This window comes from Helianthus annuus, chromosome 8 (assembly GCF_002127325.2).
Source record: "Helianthus annuus cultivar XRQ/B chromosome 8, HanXRQr2.0-SUNRISE, whole genome shotgun sequence".
Lineage (NCBI taxonomy): Eukaryota > Viridiplantae > Streptophyta > Magnoliopsida > Asterales > Asteraceae > Helianthus > Helianthus annuus.
In genome coordinates, this window is record NC_035440.2 from 11313562 (window position 1) to 11329624 (window position 16063).

At 34.2% G+C, this 16063-nt stretch overlaps 2 protein-coding genes across 4 annotated transcripts; both read right to left on the reverse strand.

Annotated features, from left to right (window-relative positions):
• Positions 1 to 3134: 3134 nt before the first annotated feature.
• LOC110872066 (cytochrome P450 CYP72A219-like) lies at positions 3135 to 5704 on the reverse strand. 3 transcript variants are annotated; one of them, XM_022120829.2, is made up of 4 exons: positions 5528 to 5704; positions 4574 to 4791; positions 4245 to 4489; positions 3135 to 4034 (listed from the first exon to the last, which is right to left on the reverse strand). In XM_022120829.2, the coding sequence occupies exons 1-4, from the start codon at positions 5658 to 5660 to the stop codon at positions 3224 to 3226; spliced, it is 1407 nt and encodes a 468-aa protein (XP_021976521.1). In that variant the 5' UTR covers positions 5661 to 5704; the 3' UTR covers positions 3135 to 3223. The 3 variants fall into 3 exon arrangements, with proteins under 3 accessions (XP_021976521.1, XP_035832322.1, XP_021976522.1); XM_035976429.1 differs by having other exon boundaries at positions 5468 to 5704; XM_022120830.2 differs by having other exon boundaries at positions 5398 to 5600.
• Positions 5705 to 10403: 4699 nt separating this feature from the next.
• LOC110872065 (cytochrome P450 CYP72A219-like) lies at positions 10404 to 12493 on the reverse strand. The gene is made up of 4 exons (XM_022120828.2): positions 12188 to 12493; positions 11675 to 11892; positions 11360 to 11604; positions 10404 to 11274 (listed from the first exon to the last, which is right to left on the reverse strand). The coding sequence occupies exons 1-4, from the start codon at positions 12459 to 12461 to the stop codon at positions 10464 to 10466; spliced, it is 1548 nt and encodes a 515-aa protein (XP_021976520.1). The 5' UTR covers positions 12462 to 12493; the 3' UTR covers positions 10404 to 10463.
• Between the last annotated feature and the right edge of the window lie 3570 nt (positions 12494 to 16063).

Genomic DNA, 16063 nt, shown 5'->3' on the forward strand with positions numbered 1-16063 from the left:
ATTTAAGTTTTGTTGATTGAATAAGAAAAGAGGAGAGAAAATTGTTGTAAAGTTTTGTTCTTTATCTTTTTTTGAGCCTAACCCACTCAACGGGTCTACCGAGAGAATTAGGATTTCCAATCGGTCTCTAACAGTATTCGTTGTCAAGGTTCTTGATGACTTATTTGACCAAATTGTAAGGAGCAAGTCGCACTAGACATGGTTTATGAATCATGGTTATACTCTACATTTTAACTAATGCAACGACGTCAACCGAGTTTGTCAATCAATGTTAAATCGATAGATTTTTGTATATACCGATGATATTTTAGTATATTTAAAAACCAATGGTGATCATGTTTGTCACCTTTATGAAGTACTTGAATTATTGCACAAGGAGCAACTTTATGCTTCATTCCCCAAGTGTGCTTTCTAGCTCCGTGAGGCATAATTCCTAGCACAATATTCATGTTGATTCGGTTAAAGTTGAAAGTGCAAAGATATGGTCACCACCACCGACCCCTTTTAAGGGGGTGGGGGTGGTCATTAGTGATAGAATTCCATCACTCACAAGCACCCAATCAAGTTCCGCTATGTCATCAACCATTTTTCCATCACTCACAACCTTTTTTAGTGGCATTGTCTATCACTCACAACACCCAAAAATAAATCCCCATGTTCCCTCATAATTTCCATTTTCCACAGCGTGATAAAATCCACACGTGGAATATTGCACGCGTTATAAACGGTTGTGGCGGTGGTGTTCTATGGTTGATAACGCGTTGAAAAGGCTATCACGGGGGATAACCCTGCCACCCCCAGTGGCCTAAGCTTTGGAGTTTCGTGGGTGTATCAACTTATTATCACAAATTCATTTCGGATTTTCTTTCCCAAATTTCTGCCACTTGAACCAAATTAACCGGGAAAGATATCAACTTCGGATGGATTAAAAAAATTATTTTTATTTTTAACACCAATATTAAAGAACCAGAAATTTTATAGTAAAATCACAGTTAAACATGCAACAAGCTGTGCTGTAACCCACTTTTGATAGCAAAACTGATAATGCCAAAAACAAAAGGTTGGTTCTTTGACATCGAGAAATTGTTTTGCACCACCATCTGCAATCAGTCCAGGAAACCGATAGCTTTGGGAGTAAGGGGATCCAATGTATCAAAGGTAAAAAGGGAATGAAGACATGTTGGTTCTTACCACAAGTTTTTCCAAATTTAGCAATTTTTCCTAATTTTGCCCTCAACATTGCCTAGCTAGCCACGAACCCGTTTTCCCTAAGGCCAAAAAGGGGGGACACTCTGGTAAGGTCGACACAGACGTGTTTCCCACTTGCACAACCAAACACGAGAACATCAACTACGCAAAGAGTTGATCTCCCTTCATGCAGGTCTATTAAGAAATTCACATGAACGTCTTTTTTTGGCAGAGATTCATGGCCGCTTAAACACAAAAAATGGAACATCCCTAACCAAGTCATGTTTGTATTTAAAGCACGAAAGCTCCTTACAAAGAACTGCATACTCCCTAAAGTTATCCTCGCAAACCTTACGACAAATTGGGCAAGGCTCATCAATGGGAACAAAGTGATCATTAACAGGTATTTAGGATGACCCGATATTCCACCGTTGACATGTATTGGCCTAGCTCTCCAACGGAGATAATGGTCAAGATTGAGCATTAGGGCCCCGTAGACACTCTAACACAACTTTCTAATGCGAAGATAGGTCAAACATCTTGTACCGAATATAGTACTACTTAAAGGAACAAACATTATGTTAGTTTATTGTAATGCATCATATCTCATGTCAGCATGTGTTCTTAATTACATGAAGGAAGAAAAGATTTTGGAGAAGGTATACTAGTATGCCAGGGTATAAAAAGTACGCCAAAGGGAAAATTACGAAGCGATATCTAAACTATTGTACAAACCTAATTCAATAATTGACACAAAAGATTAAGTTCTTAGAATCAATGATATATTCCAGGAAAAAATACTAAAAAAGTAGGAATAAAAATCAAAACTATTTTTTTCACTTTGTGCTATTATTTAGTTCAATAATAAATATCAAAATAAGAGGGTAAAAAAGTAAATAAAAAGGCACAAATTAAAAAAGTGTTTGCATTTATAAAATACGCCAAAAACTAAAAATATTAGAAAAAATATTTTTTATTCATAAAACAAAAACCTAGGAGACAGTTAAAAATAATTATCTTTTTATTATCCTTATTTCTGAAAAAAAAATTAAAACAAAAATAAATGAAAAAAGGCACTTAATTTTTTGTCGAAACGGCTTTTAATTTTACTCATCTTTTTTAATTTTTTTTTATTTTACGATTATATTCTTATAATTATTATAAGCATATATTGTTTTTTTCTGATATAACAATTAAAATACAATGTTTTATAAACTTTCAAGTATATGCATTCCGACGTATCTATTTTATCTATGTTTTGATAAAACTTTATTATAACTTTTTGGAATAATAGATTTTAATAATCCTAACTATTAGTCGTTGGCCGGCAACGGTCCCAACTTAAAAAATAACCAGTGGTGACATATTGTAAACCAATGGACCCTTACTAAACCGAAAAGGATAAGGAGACAAAAAGAAATTAAGGTTTTTTAGTAAAAGTCCATTAGCTTACAATATATAAAAGGTGGGACCACCGCTAGCTATTTTTGAAATTGTGACCGTTACCGGCCAACGGCTAATAGTTTTTATTATTTAAATTCGTTATTCCTAACTTTTTTATAAGTTCTTTAATTAATAATACCTCATTTGTGTTTAAATTGAGTATTATGTAATAATGTTTGTTCATTATTAAAAAAACGCTGAATACACAGACCAGTTTATTTTCTTGACATTATGACATACTTTCGTTAAAAACGGAACTAGTATTAGTTTTTGTGACTTTTGATCGCTGTAAAATACACGTTGATATCTTTTTAGGCATATCACGACTTAATTTTTTGGATTTTCTTTTTTATCTGCTATAATGAGCGTCGATACTGTAATAAAACAAATTGATGACAACTAAATTCCCGTCGTATAGCATGAGAAAATGACATAAGTTATTATGTAAAGTTCATTTCATTCCAAGGGAATTAACATTAACATAAAGGTTTCTCTCCATAAAATAATCAAATATATAAATAATAAAAACTAAGATAACTTACATATATAGTATTATTATTTATACAAACATTGCATACCTAAAAGTTAAAAATCATGAGAGGTTATGTAGAATCAAGTGAGCACCAAACTGAGGTGGAACGGTGAAAACTTGGAACGGAGAATGTTTATAAGACGGTGAAAGCTCAAATGAGAAGCGTTGCAAAACCATTGCGATTGCGGTTTTGGCTTTCGTCATCGCAAGGTTTTGTCCAAGGCAAACACGAGGACCACTAGAAAACGGGATGAACGGGCTCGATCCTTTGCCCTTCGTTGCATTAACAATCCCGTTAGCAAATCTTTCAGGTTTAAACTCGTGTACATCGTCCCCCCATATCTCACGGTCGTGTTGAACATGCATCGTGGCTAAAGCTAATTGCACACCCGGAGGTATCGTCATGTTTCCAAGCTTCGTGTCCTTGTGGGTCGCTCGTGTAATCATGACCGCCGGCGGGTACAACCTAAGTACTTCGTGTAGTATCATTGTCAAAATCTTTAGATTTTTTAAACCTTCAAAATCAAGTTCTTTGTTACCGAAAACCTTAACAATCTCTTCTCGAGCTTGCATTTGCCATTCTTGATGCAAACTCAAACAAACCATCGTCCAGACAATCAAATTCGAAGTTGTTTCAGATCCAGCGATGTAGAATAATTTGCATTCTTCGATCACGTCGTCCATACTCATTCCAACTCCATGTTCTTCAATCTCCTTCTTGTTTGATTCTAGCAAGATTCCTAGTAAGTCCTCATGTTTATCTTCTCCAATCTTAACAGCTCTCTTCCTCTTGTTGATTATTCCCATCAATACAGATCGAAGCTCTTTAATGTTTTCATTAAACTTCTTGTTCGCTTGGGTCGGTATAAACCTAAATTTCAAAACAAAATCATGCAATATAGAGTGTAACAAGGGGTAACCCGTTACCCCTAACGCTCCAGCGGTAGTGTAAATTTTGGAAAAATTAACGTTTTTTCCGATTTCGTTACCCTTTAATTTTTTTAAACGTTGCCCCTATAATGATTTTCTAAATCTGCAACTGGTTATTTAACACATAAAATTACTAGAAAACTGTTGTTACCTTCTTCCGGGAAGATGAAGTATAAAAACCATTTGGAATATAAGATCGATTTGTTCCTTTTGGATTCGAAATATCTTCTGCCCTTCTTCATAAGAGCTACCAAAAGCCGTACGTGAAATCACATCTCCAGCCAAGTTATCGATATATGGCCATACATCGACTTCTGTAGGACCGGATCCTGCAGTTAGGAGCTCCCATTTGTGGATCATATCACTGCAACTTAATCTGATAGCCGAGAACATGATCTACACACATATCATGCACTCCTTGAATTGTTTTATATATGGACCTCCGAAATAAATTAAATAGCTGAATTAAAAGGGCCAAACCTTGAGATTTTGAAGATTAAAAGCTGGATTGATGATTTTACGATGCTTGATCCATTTGTCGCCCTCAATGGCAAGAAGTCCGCGGACGATGCTATCTCGATACGGCTCGGGATGTGGCTTCTGAAACTCATCTGGTCTTAATAATATCTCTTTTATTAACTCTGGATCTCTAATATACATTCTTGGAGTTGGCCCCAACCATATGAAGGATTTTTCACCTGATCAGATGGTTCATAGTTTGGTCAACCATATTCAAAATGATTATTACTTAATCAAAGTTAAATAAAATACAATCATTAACTATTTTAACTAGAAAACTTAATCACAACTAAAAAAACAATTATTAACTATTTTAACTAGAAGGGTGGGGTTCTAAAGTGAACACTGGTGTATTTGTGAACTGAGTGAACAAATCCTGATCATTGATTTACATCATTAAATCGTAAAATACACTAATGTGTTTTCATCATCAAATGATGGGAATTGATTTACACTTGTGTATACACTTGTATATTGGTAATCAAGGGCTAGAATTAGTTTGTGTTCAGAATCAAGAGGATGGTTCACTAATGAACCTAACACCTAACTAGAAAACTATTAGAAGCATGCATGTGAGGGGCATACAAGATCACATGAAATAGTGGAGAAAAGTACAAGTACAATTATTTATACAATACTTGCAGTTCTTTAATTCAAGTTGTTTATGTATTTAACGAATCTTTTAATATATAACTCATATCAACTTGAGTTTAAACAAATACCAAAACAACCAGAAAAGTCAACCATGGATTGATGATATGAAGAAGAAATAGATAATTGAATACCATATACGATGATCAAAGGGGAGAGTATATGAAGTGATATCATGTGTGATTGGACTGGCCTTTAATCTACCTTCTTTCAGAGTTGTTGCAAACTCTATCATGTCACCCATTAGAAGCTTATATGGATTACCTTTATACCCTTCATCTCTCAGCCACTTCTCTAGTTTCTTTGGCTTCAACCATACCCAGTTCAGTAATTTCCATCCCCACCTCAAGATCACAAGTGTAACAATGACGGTTGCAACTTTACCCATTGTTTCCATCTTTTTCCTCAAGAAGAAAGATAGAAAGAGAAAGGATAATTCATAAGAAGGAACTGTTGAGATTTAAACATCCGCATGATGTAGTGCCTGCTATGTTATACATTATTAGTATTATAATAATCATTGTGTGTAAACCAAGGAAATCGGTAAAGATTATATTTTTAAAGGAAAAATTATTATCTTAATAGCATTTTGCAGATAGTGTCATTTTTAACGAATTTTGACAGGTTTTGCCCTTTATAGGGAATTTTGTTGCACATTACGTCCTTTAACCCTAATCCGGTTAATTTTTTCTTGTTAAATCTAGTCAACTAAGAGTATTTTAGTCCTTTTACTTATTTATTTAATATTTATTTTTAACGAATTTTGACAGGTTTTGCCATTTATAGGGAATTTTGTTGCACGTTACGTCCTTTGAGCTTAACCCAGTTAATTTTTTCTTGTTAAATCTAGTCAACTAAGGGTATTTTAGTCCTTTTACTTATTTATTTAATATTTTATTTTAATTAATAAACAAAAACAATTAAAAAAATTAATATGTATATATATACACTAAAAAGAAAATATATATACACTAAAAAAAATCAGTGTTCTCCTATACCCCACCATGTACAACCACCGTTCATCACCTAAAACCACCCTATACCACCTGATACCGTCACCCCACACCACCACCCACCACCCACACCCTTGATCTCTTTACCAATTTTCACATGATTTAACACAGACAACAACAATATTCTTAGATATCATCCTAATCCATCTATCTCTAACGAGATCTGTGAAACAAACACATTCCATAAACATACATATTTAATCAGTTCAATATCAATATAGCATATCATACTTTTGCAAGTAAAACCCAAAAGGGGCTTTTTAAAAAAAACAAGAATCATTCAAGCAACAAATAAATTAAGTTAACCTCTAATCTGAGATTAAATCTGATAAGCTTCTGCGCATATTCAATCTGAGATTAAATCTGGTGAGCTTCTACCCATAGGGTGCCCCTCCACCCTCATACAAACCCCGAAATCCATTCAACCGAACAGAACCTGGCCAGATATAATTTAAAAGGTACTAGTTTTGGTTTGGGGAATTGGCCTGTAATAATCCTACCTAAACCTTGTTGGCCATTAATAATCCTACCTCAGAATATTCCCCCCACCAGTCCCACCTTTCACATATTTTTCCTACAATGGTCCCCCGTTAAAAAAACTTAACGGAGTTAAGCTTTTGATCAGGACGATGATACGAGTCCATTGATTTAAAACTTACTACGAAATGGTGCTCCAAGTGAATTGATTTTGGTTAATTGGAAATTTAAACACCCGAATTGAAGCGTCGTTTTCATCGTTTGGAGCACCGTTTCGAGGCAAGTTTTACATCAATGGACTCATATCGTCGTTCTAATCAAAAGCTCTAAAAAATTTGTTTGTAATTTGGAAAAAAGTTTAACTCCGTTAAGTTTTTTTAACGAGGGACCATTGTAGGAAAAATAAGTGAAAGGTAGGACCGGTGGGGGGAATATTCTGAGGTGGGATTATTAATGGCCAATAAGGTCTAGGTGGGATTATTACAGGCCAATTTCCCTTTTGGTTTTGACAAACCATATAACCCATTAAACCCTGATTAAAACTCAAGAGTTAGAGAATTATGCGTTGAATATATGACAACTTAATGGTGACATTTATAGTGGAATCAACCGTTGAGAATGTTCTCAACACCTTGTTTGACAACTGCTGTGATTCTTGCTCTTCAATCATGTTCAAAAATTCATAATCACATTCAAGAAAACAGGTTTTGTTCAAAAGATTGAAGGTGGTCGAAGACAAATGACCGTATCGGTAGTCCCCAGAGAAAAATGGGAATTTGACCAAACATTGCACCCTATCGTTAAACGCTTCCAGTTCAGTCCGGTTTGTTCTTGATAATTACCCCCACAAACCCTCATGGTGACCAAAAAAGAAAACATATATTTAGTCTTCAATAATTAAGCTAAGTTCTTGGTAAGATAAGAGTATGGAATCTATATAGGAGATCTATTTTTGTATTAATATCTACTAGTGAGAACCCGCGCGTTGCAGTGGAGTCAACAAGTTACAGCGATGTACTCGTTTTTCGTTAATTTATCAATCTTTTCCTTTTATGGCAGGTTATGAATCACTTAAAGGGATTAGTAATACCAGGAGGAATGACCGGAACATGTTTCAACTCATATAAAAGTACAAAACAAGATAGCTTAAATCAAACAATTCAACCTAATAAGTGCGGCCATGAGTTCTAAATGGAACAAAACGTAACACCAACACAAGCAGAGGAAATGAGAAAATCCACAACTCTTCTGCTATTCGGTAACTCGTAGTTTACAAGACCGACTACATTAACTTACTAGAAAATCGCCAAGAGGAACAATGAAGGCAAAACTGTTCTTTCAGGCTAAATGGAAAAGCTCATGAATTGCTAAATTATACCTCCAAAGATGGGTTCAAGCAAAAAAAAAGGTGAACGTGCCCAACAAAGCCATGTTAAGTTACTCCAATGACAAAGGAATTAAAGGTTTGATTTAAAAAGTATCAATTTTGGTCCATTTTGGCCTTTTGGGACCTTTTGACCCACTGATTTTTTTTTTCTAAAACGACTTATTTCAAACTATTTTTTCTTACAAATAGTACCCATTTTCGCACGAATTCTGCATATACAGATAGTGACTCAAAGGAATGCATTAAAGCTCCACCATCTGACCATGTAACATGATATATTATCCAATGTTTTAAAGTCCGGTTTTTATACCGTACCGGATTTTACTAAAAAACGGTTTAACCGGGTGTATCGGACGGTTCAACCGGGTGTACCAGGCGGTATAACCGGTTTTACCGGATGGTTCAACCTGTACAACCGGCCGATTTGAACCGGTTTTTAAAACATTGATATTATCCATAGCTAAAATAGATTAAACTGTGTTAGCTGAAACAAGAGGAGGCTCCTTCAATGTACTCACAAACACATCCATTACAAAGTGACTTTAAATTGACCCATTTGAGACCAAACACAACCAAATCAAAAAGATATTTATTCAGTTACTCGTTCATAACGCACGAATTCGTCAAAAACATCGATCAAATCGATAATATTAGAAGTTTACCATACTCGGGGAACCTGTAAGGATGCTCCCATTTATGAAGTGATGATAACAGCTCTTACTCGGGTGACCCGTAAGGATGTACCCATTTATGAAGTGATGATAACTGCTATCCATGAGGTTGGGTTGATATCAGAAACTCACCACTCACATGCATTCATGATCACAAAGTTTATTAGTTTTGATCTTAAGATTCTTTGTGATATTCAAAATAGCTTGTAACTCCTCGAAACTGGCTTGAAATCAAGTCTTTTTATTCTACTTTCATGACTATTATTTGGCAATATGTTCCTAGAGTTATTGTTTCATTTTTCGTCGGTGTCAAGTGGTTTTTCACTAATTTAATAGCATTATTAAAATGATTTAAAAAAGAGAGGGTACAAATTTATTTTTACCCTTGTGAACAAGATAAGAAATAAGAATACATTATAAGCGCTTGTGCACAGGCTTAAGGTGTGTGTGTTTTTTTTTTTTTTTTTATATCTGCTTTGCTTATCAATTTTAGTGTAGCATTTTTTACCCAAATACTTTATGGGTGAGTCTACTTGGGTTGTATTTTTTACCCAAATACTTTAGAAGAAATTACTTAAAAGGGGTACAAGAGTGTGAAAGGCTCATTTCATTTGCAAACTCTGTGAAGATGTTCCAGCTTTATTGTGGAGGAACGGGTTGTTGGACAATCTTGACGTTTCCGGTTCGGGTCATGGATACCGGTCGGAAATGGAGCTTGTAGGTCAAATGGGTTGGATAATTTTAGTTAATTAGTCACATGTTTTTATTGTTTTAAATAGAACATGGGTTAGTGTTTGTTAGTTGAGTAAAGTAATGGAGAAGTGGTCATAGGTGGTTAGGTTTTCCTAGCATTAACATAAGTTTCTGTTCGTGAGTTTGTTTTGAGTGTAATTGAAGCTTGAAACCCAACACGGGTCAGTTTCAGGATTAAGGGGGAATTGTTAGTTTAAATCCTGAAACGGGTCGTTTTGAAAGAAATGAAAAGTTGGAGGATTTTGTAAAAGGGTTAAAGTAGTTTTTAGTAATTGGTATTAATTTTTTAAGTTATTTCTAGAGTAATTTTGCAGCTAATCATAGGATAAACACGCCAGCTTTATTCTAGTAGTATTAATCCTGCGTGAATAGTTTTCATTAACCGAAAAGGAGAGTACTCCATGCAACACATTTTGTAATACGGATATTAGACGACGCTTAGCAAAATATGGGAACCATTAACTGAAGCGGCCAAAGCCATGAAGCATTACCACAGTAATAACATAAAGACAAACAACACAGGAAATGGAAGGCCTATAAACAGTTCCATCGTCTGCACTCAAAAGACAGACTCCAAGAGAATTGTAAAAAAAACATGGGGCATTACTAGGGTAATAACATAAGTAAGTGTGTGAACCTTAGAATGTGATAGTATGCCTTTTAAAAATCGTATACATAATAAAATTTGTGTTATCATATTACCACATAATTCTAAGAAAAAAATTACTTTTTTTTTTATGAAAAAATGTGTGGATTGTGGAATGCTTTTTCTGCTCCAAAATAATTGAGTCGGCTTACCTTATTCAAGGTACAAAATTAAATATATGAACAATAAAATCTATGAGAAATTACATATTATTATTATTTAAATATAAATTGCATACATAATAATATAAAAATTATGAGATGTTACGTAGAATCAAGTGAGCACCAAACTGCGGTGGAAGAGTAAACACCGGGAATGGAGAATGTTTGTAAGAGGGTGAAAGCTCAAACGAGAAGCGCTGCAGAATCAACGCCATGGCGGTTTTTGCTTCCGTCATCGCAAGGTTTTGTCCTATGCAAACACGGGGACCGTTAGAAAACGGGAAGAATGGGCTCGAACCTTTCCCCTTCGTTGCATTAACAATCCCCTCAGCAAATCTTTCAGGATTAAACTCGTTTACATCATCTCCCCATATTTCACGGTCGTGATGAAGATGCACCATGGCTAACGTTAATTGCACGCCCGATGGTATCATCATGTTTCCAAGCTTTGTGTCCTTATGGGTCGCTCGTGTCATCATGATCACTGGTGGGTATAACCTAAGAACCTCGTTTAGTATCATTGTCAAAATCTTGAGGTTTTTCAAACCTTCAAAATCAGGTTGATTGTTTCCAAAAGCTTGAACAATCTCTTCTCGAGCCCGGATTTGCCATTCTTGATGCAAACTCAAACAAACCATCGTCCAGACGATCAAATTCGAGGTTGTTTCCGATCCAGCAATGTAGAATAGTTTACATTCTTCGATTACATCTTCCATACTCATTCCAACTCCATGTTCTTCAATCTCCTTCGTGTTTGATGCTAGCAAGATTCCAAGTAAGTCATCCTGTTTACCTTCTCCCATATCGATTGCTTTCTTCCTCTTGTTGATTATTCCCATCAAAACATTTCGAAGCTCTTTAACATTTTCTTTGAACTTTTTGTTCGCTTGTGTAGGTATAAACCTAAATTTCAATACGAAGTGATTCAACATATGTTATTTAACACATAAAGTCTGACTAAGTTTACTAAAAAGATTGTTGTTGTTACCTTCTTCCCGGAAGATGAAGTATAAAAAGCATTTGAAATAAGAGATTGATTTGTTCCTTTTGGATTCGGAATATCTTTTGCCCTTCTTCATAAGAGCTACCAAAAGCTGTTCGTGAAATCACATCTCCAGCCAAGTTATCGATATATGGCCATACGTCGACTTCTGTGGGACCGGATCCTGCGGTTAGGAGCTCCCATTTGTGGATCATTTCACTGCAACTTAAGCTGATAGCCGAGAACATCATCTACACACATATATTGTTTTAGAGTTGGACTACTGATTTAGATTAAATAGCCGATTTTGAAGAGTAGTACCGTGAGATTTTGAAGATTAAAAGCGGGATTGATGATTTTACGATGTTTGGTCCATTTGTGACCCTCGGTGACAAGAAGTCCGCGGATGATGCTATCTCGAAACGGCTCGGGATGTGGTTTCCGAAACTCATTTGGTCTTAATAATATCTCTTTTATCAACTCTGGATCCCGGATATACATCCTTGGATTTGGCCCCAGCCATATGAACGATTTTTCACCTGCTCAAACGGTTCATAATTTGAACAACCATTTTCAAAATGAATATCCCTTCATCAAAATTAAAGAAACAACTTTTACATAATATTTACGGGTGCGTTCAATTCAGAACCAGAACCAATAATGTTAAAAAAAGCAAACAAGAACTGCATAGTAACATGTGTATTATAACCATAAAGCAACAAGAATTATTTCAGTATTTAACGACACTATTTATTATTATCTAGAACATATCATAAAAAGTCAAACATGATAAAATAAAAGTATATAAAAAGATAAGCAGAGATTGATGAATACCGTATTTGGAGATGATATGATGATCAAAGGGTAAAGCATATGAAGTGATATCATGTGTGACTGGAATTGGCTTTGATTTACCTTCTTTCACAATTGTTGCAAGCTCTATCATGTCACCCATTAGAAACTTGTATGAATTACCTTTATACCCTTCACTTCTCAGCCACTTCTCTAGTTTCTTTGGTTTCAACCATATCCAGTTTAGTAATTTCCATCCCCACCTCAAGATCACCAGTGCAACAATGGCGGTTGCAACTTTACCCATTGTTTCCATTCTTTTTTCCTCAAAAAAATTAGAAATGATAAATTAATAATTTATAAGAAGGAATTGTTGACTTATATAACATCCTCATGACGATGCAATCGAGTGCTAGTTTTCTTAAATAATCATTGTGTGGTGAACAAGGTAACACGGCTAAGATTAAATTTTAAATACAAACTAGGTTATAACCACGGGTTGAATAAATAAATTTTATATACTAAATAAAAAACAATATATTTTTAAAAGCCTCTTTTATTATACGGGTTGAAGAAAATGTAATTTTATATATTAAATAATAAAAAAAATTATATCGATAAGACTATCCACATCAAGGATGTTTGTAGGTGACATGGAGGGTGTTCATTCCTATGTGGAGGGCATTTGTGAGAGGGATGGATTAGTGGGTGTTGTAGAGGATGACATGGAGGGTGTTCATTCTTCACAATTCTTGGGGAAGAATGGTGAAGAATGGGCTAATGGTGGGTCCTTTCTTTTTTTTATAAGGTTGTTTGTGGGAAGGATATATATGTTATTGTTGTGGGTAAAAAGTGTTTGTGGGAAGAATAAGTGAAAAGCTGATGTGGCATGATGATTAGGCTGTTTGTAGAAAGGATAGCCTTTCACTGATGCAGATAGTCTAAGAACCATATGTATTGTATGGGTTGAATAAATGTAATATTATATACCAAGTAATAAAAAAAATTATATCTTTAAAACCATGTGTGTTACACGGGTTGAATAAATGTAATATTGTTTACAAAATAATAAAAAAAAAAGTTAGATTTTTAAAAACCCCCGTGTATTACATGGGTTGAATAAATATGATTTTGTATACCAAATAATAAAAAATATATTTAAAAAACTAACGGATTTTTTATATTTAAAGTAGGATAAGATTGAATATTAATCTTTATTTATTTAGTTAATATAAGATTGAAAAATCATATGATTGAATAGGTGGGAGGTTGTATGATGATAAATCGGTTAACCGTATTATAATGTCATATGTTTTTAGTAATATATTTTTTTAATTATTTAAAAAAATAAGACTTTGTTATTGTTAGTAAAATCAATGATTTTATATTTTTAATTTTGTTTGGTATTATTGCACTGAAAAGTGCATATTATACATATAATTATATTATGTTTAAGTTATTGATGTCATTCAAAATGTTTTTTGATTTTATGTCTAGCATTACATATATTATGGTAAAAGTTTAAAGTTTATTAGAGATAACTACATCATCGAAAGAGATAACTACATCATCGAAAATAATAAGAGTAATTTGTATGTTACAAATAAAAAGTAGGTGTCTGTAAAAAAAAGTAATAATTTGGGTAAAAAGAAACTAAAAAATGTAGTTGTTACATGACACGTTAGGTAATATAAACAATGAAGATAATATGATATAAAAAAATCAAATAAATAATATTATAAATAAGAAGTACGCATTAATTATAAATAATTTGAAATGAAAAAACTACACATGAACAAAAGAAACTGTAAATACTGTTAAATCTTAAACAATAGATTTAGCACATAGTAAAGTTTCTATTTTTTTTAAATGACCAAAAAATGTTTGTACTTTGAAGTTAAACAATTTCATTCCTTTTGTTTTTTTTTTCTTTCAATTGCCATACCGAGTGCCAATACTATAAATAACCATACTGATTTCGATGAAAATTGAATTTCCGCTCCATCGTATGAGGGATTCCAGTACCTATTACTCTGAATTATATATTTGTTATTGTTAATCACAAAAATAAATCTAACTCATCTCATTAGTTTTTTAGATTAGTTAAAAACTCAAGAACCTATGTAAATGTCTTCTATACCAATAAGATATCTTTTGAAAAATAAGAACCAATGATTTATATTTATATTTATATTTAAGAACCAATTAGGTTTTTTTCAATCGGAAACCAAGTACTATACAAAATAGAAAAGGTAGATACAGTAAATGCAAAGAAACACCGTGATGCAGTGAATGTAGAAGATGAGAAATTATTGCAGTGAGTGCAGGAAAAAAAATTGGAAACAATGAATGCAGAAAAGGTTGAAGTTATGAAACAATGTATGAATACGATTGGTGAGACATCAAAAAAGGTTTGTGTGATTCGGACTCATGTGGAAGAAGGTATTCGATTTGTGATGAATCAATGGAACGTCAGAAACCGTGCGATGCGAATAGAGCACTTGTGAAAACTACAATAAATAATCTAGTGAGTGGATCAGATAAGCAAAGAAACCGTGCAAATACAAAAGAAGACATGTGTGTGAAGGATACAAATAATCTTGTGACTAGATAAGAAGAAATGTTTTTGTGATACAACCGCTAGAGAAATCTGAGTGGACTGGATTCTTTAAAAATCTATGCGAGATGGATTCAAGTCATATGATATAAAGATGGGCAAGTTAATAAAGACCGGGTGGAGTTCATGTTAAGAAAACTACACAATAAGAGGTTCGTGTGATACACATCAAGTGCGGTCAAGACTAGCGTGAAACAAATTCGTGTGAAGCAAGTTCGTGAGGAGCAAGGTTCATGAATAAAAGGATCCATGTGAAGTGCTGGATACCGAGGAGCTTCAAGAAGATAAAACTACTAGGAATACAATATCTACAACAACTCAAGGATGTCCGTGATTAGGGGGTGAATGAAGAACTAATCACTTCACATCCTAAGTACAAGGGTTTGTTCCGTAATTAGTATATAGATAGTTTAAGTTACGATTAGAATAGTTATAGAAGTACAAGGACCGGATGCGAGAAATTGGAAGTTTATAACCTACAAATTAAACAGATCGACGCCTCCTGGAGACACGACCATTCAGAAAGGGTGGCAACATCACAGGAAGGAAAAGACGTGATGTTTCAAGAAGAGACATGTCCATTCATCGCACCTTTTCGTTTCTTATAAATAGGGTTTAGATTTCAATAGTAAATATTCAGAATCACATGTACAAAACATTAGTTTATATTCAACTTCGATTCATGTTCTAGAGATCAAAATCAATTGGGGCCAACATTTCTAAATGGCAATCTCACCAAAACAGTTTACACGGAACAACCACATGGCATTATAAACTCACAAGTTCCAAACCATGCATGTTGTCATAAGAAGGCACTCTTTGGCCTCAAACAAGCGCCACACGCATCCTTTCAATGTCTTCGCGTGTTTCTGATTCAACTTGGGTTCCATTGCAGTCGTGCCAACACCTCGCTTTTTGTATATGTTAATGATTATCATAAGGGATGAAGATGAATCTCTCATTCAACAATTTATTACTCGTATTCATATGAAATATGCCATCAAAGACTTGGGTTTTTTAAACTATGTTTTGGGACTTCAGGTCAGCAACTAACTTTTTTTAGCCAAGCCAAATACGCTTATGATATTCTTTCTCGTGCCAATTTGCTTGGCACTAAACCCGTTGGAACGCCTACAACTGAGACCTTCAACTCTAAGGGATCTTCGTTTCATGGCCCAACTTTATATTAGTCCTTAGTTGGAGCTCTTCAATATCTTACGATCATGAAACCGGATTTATCATATGCAGTAAATCAGGCGAGTCAACTATTTCAATCTACACTACATCTCATTATCAATTAG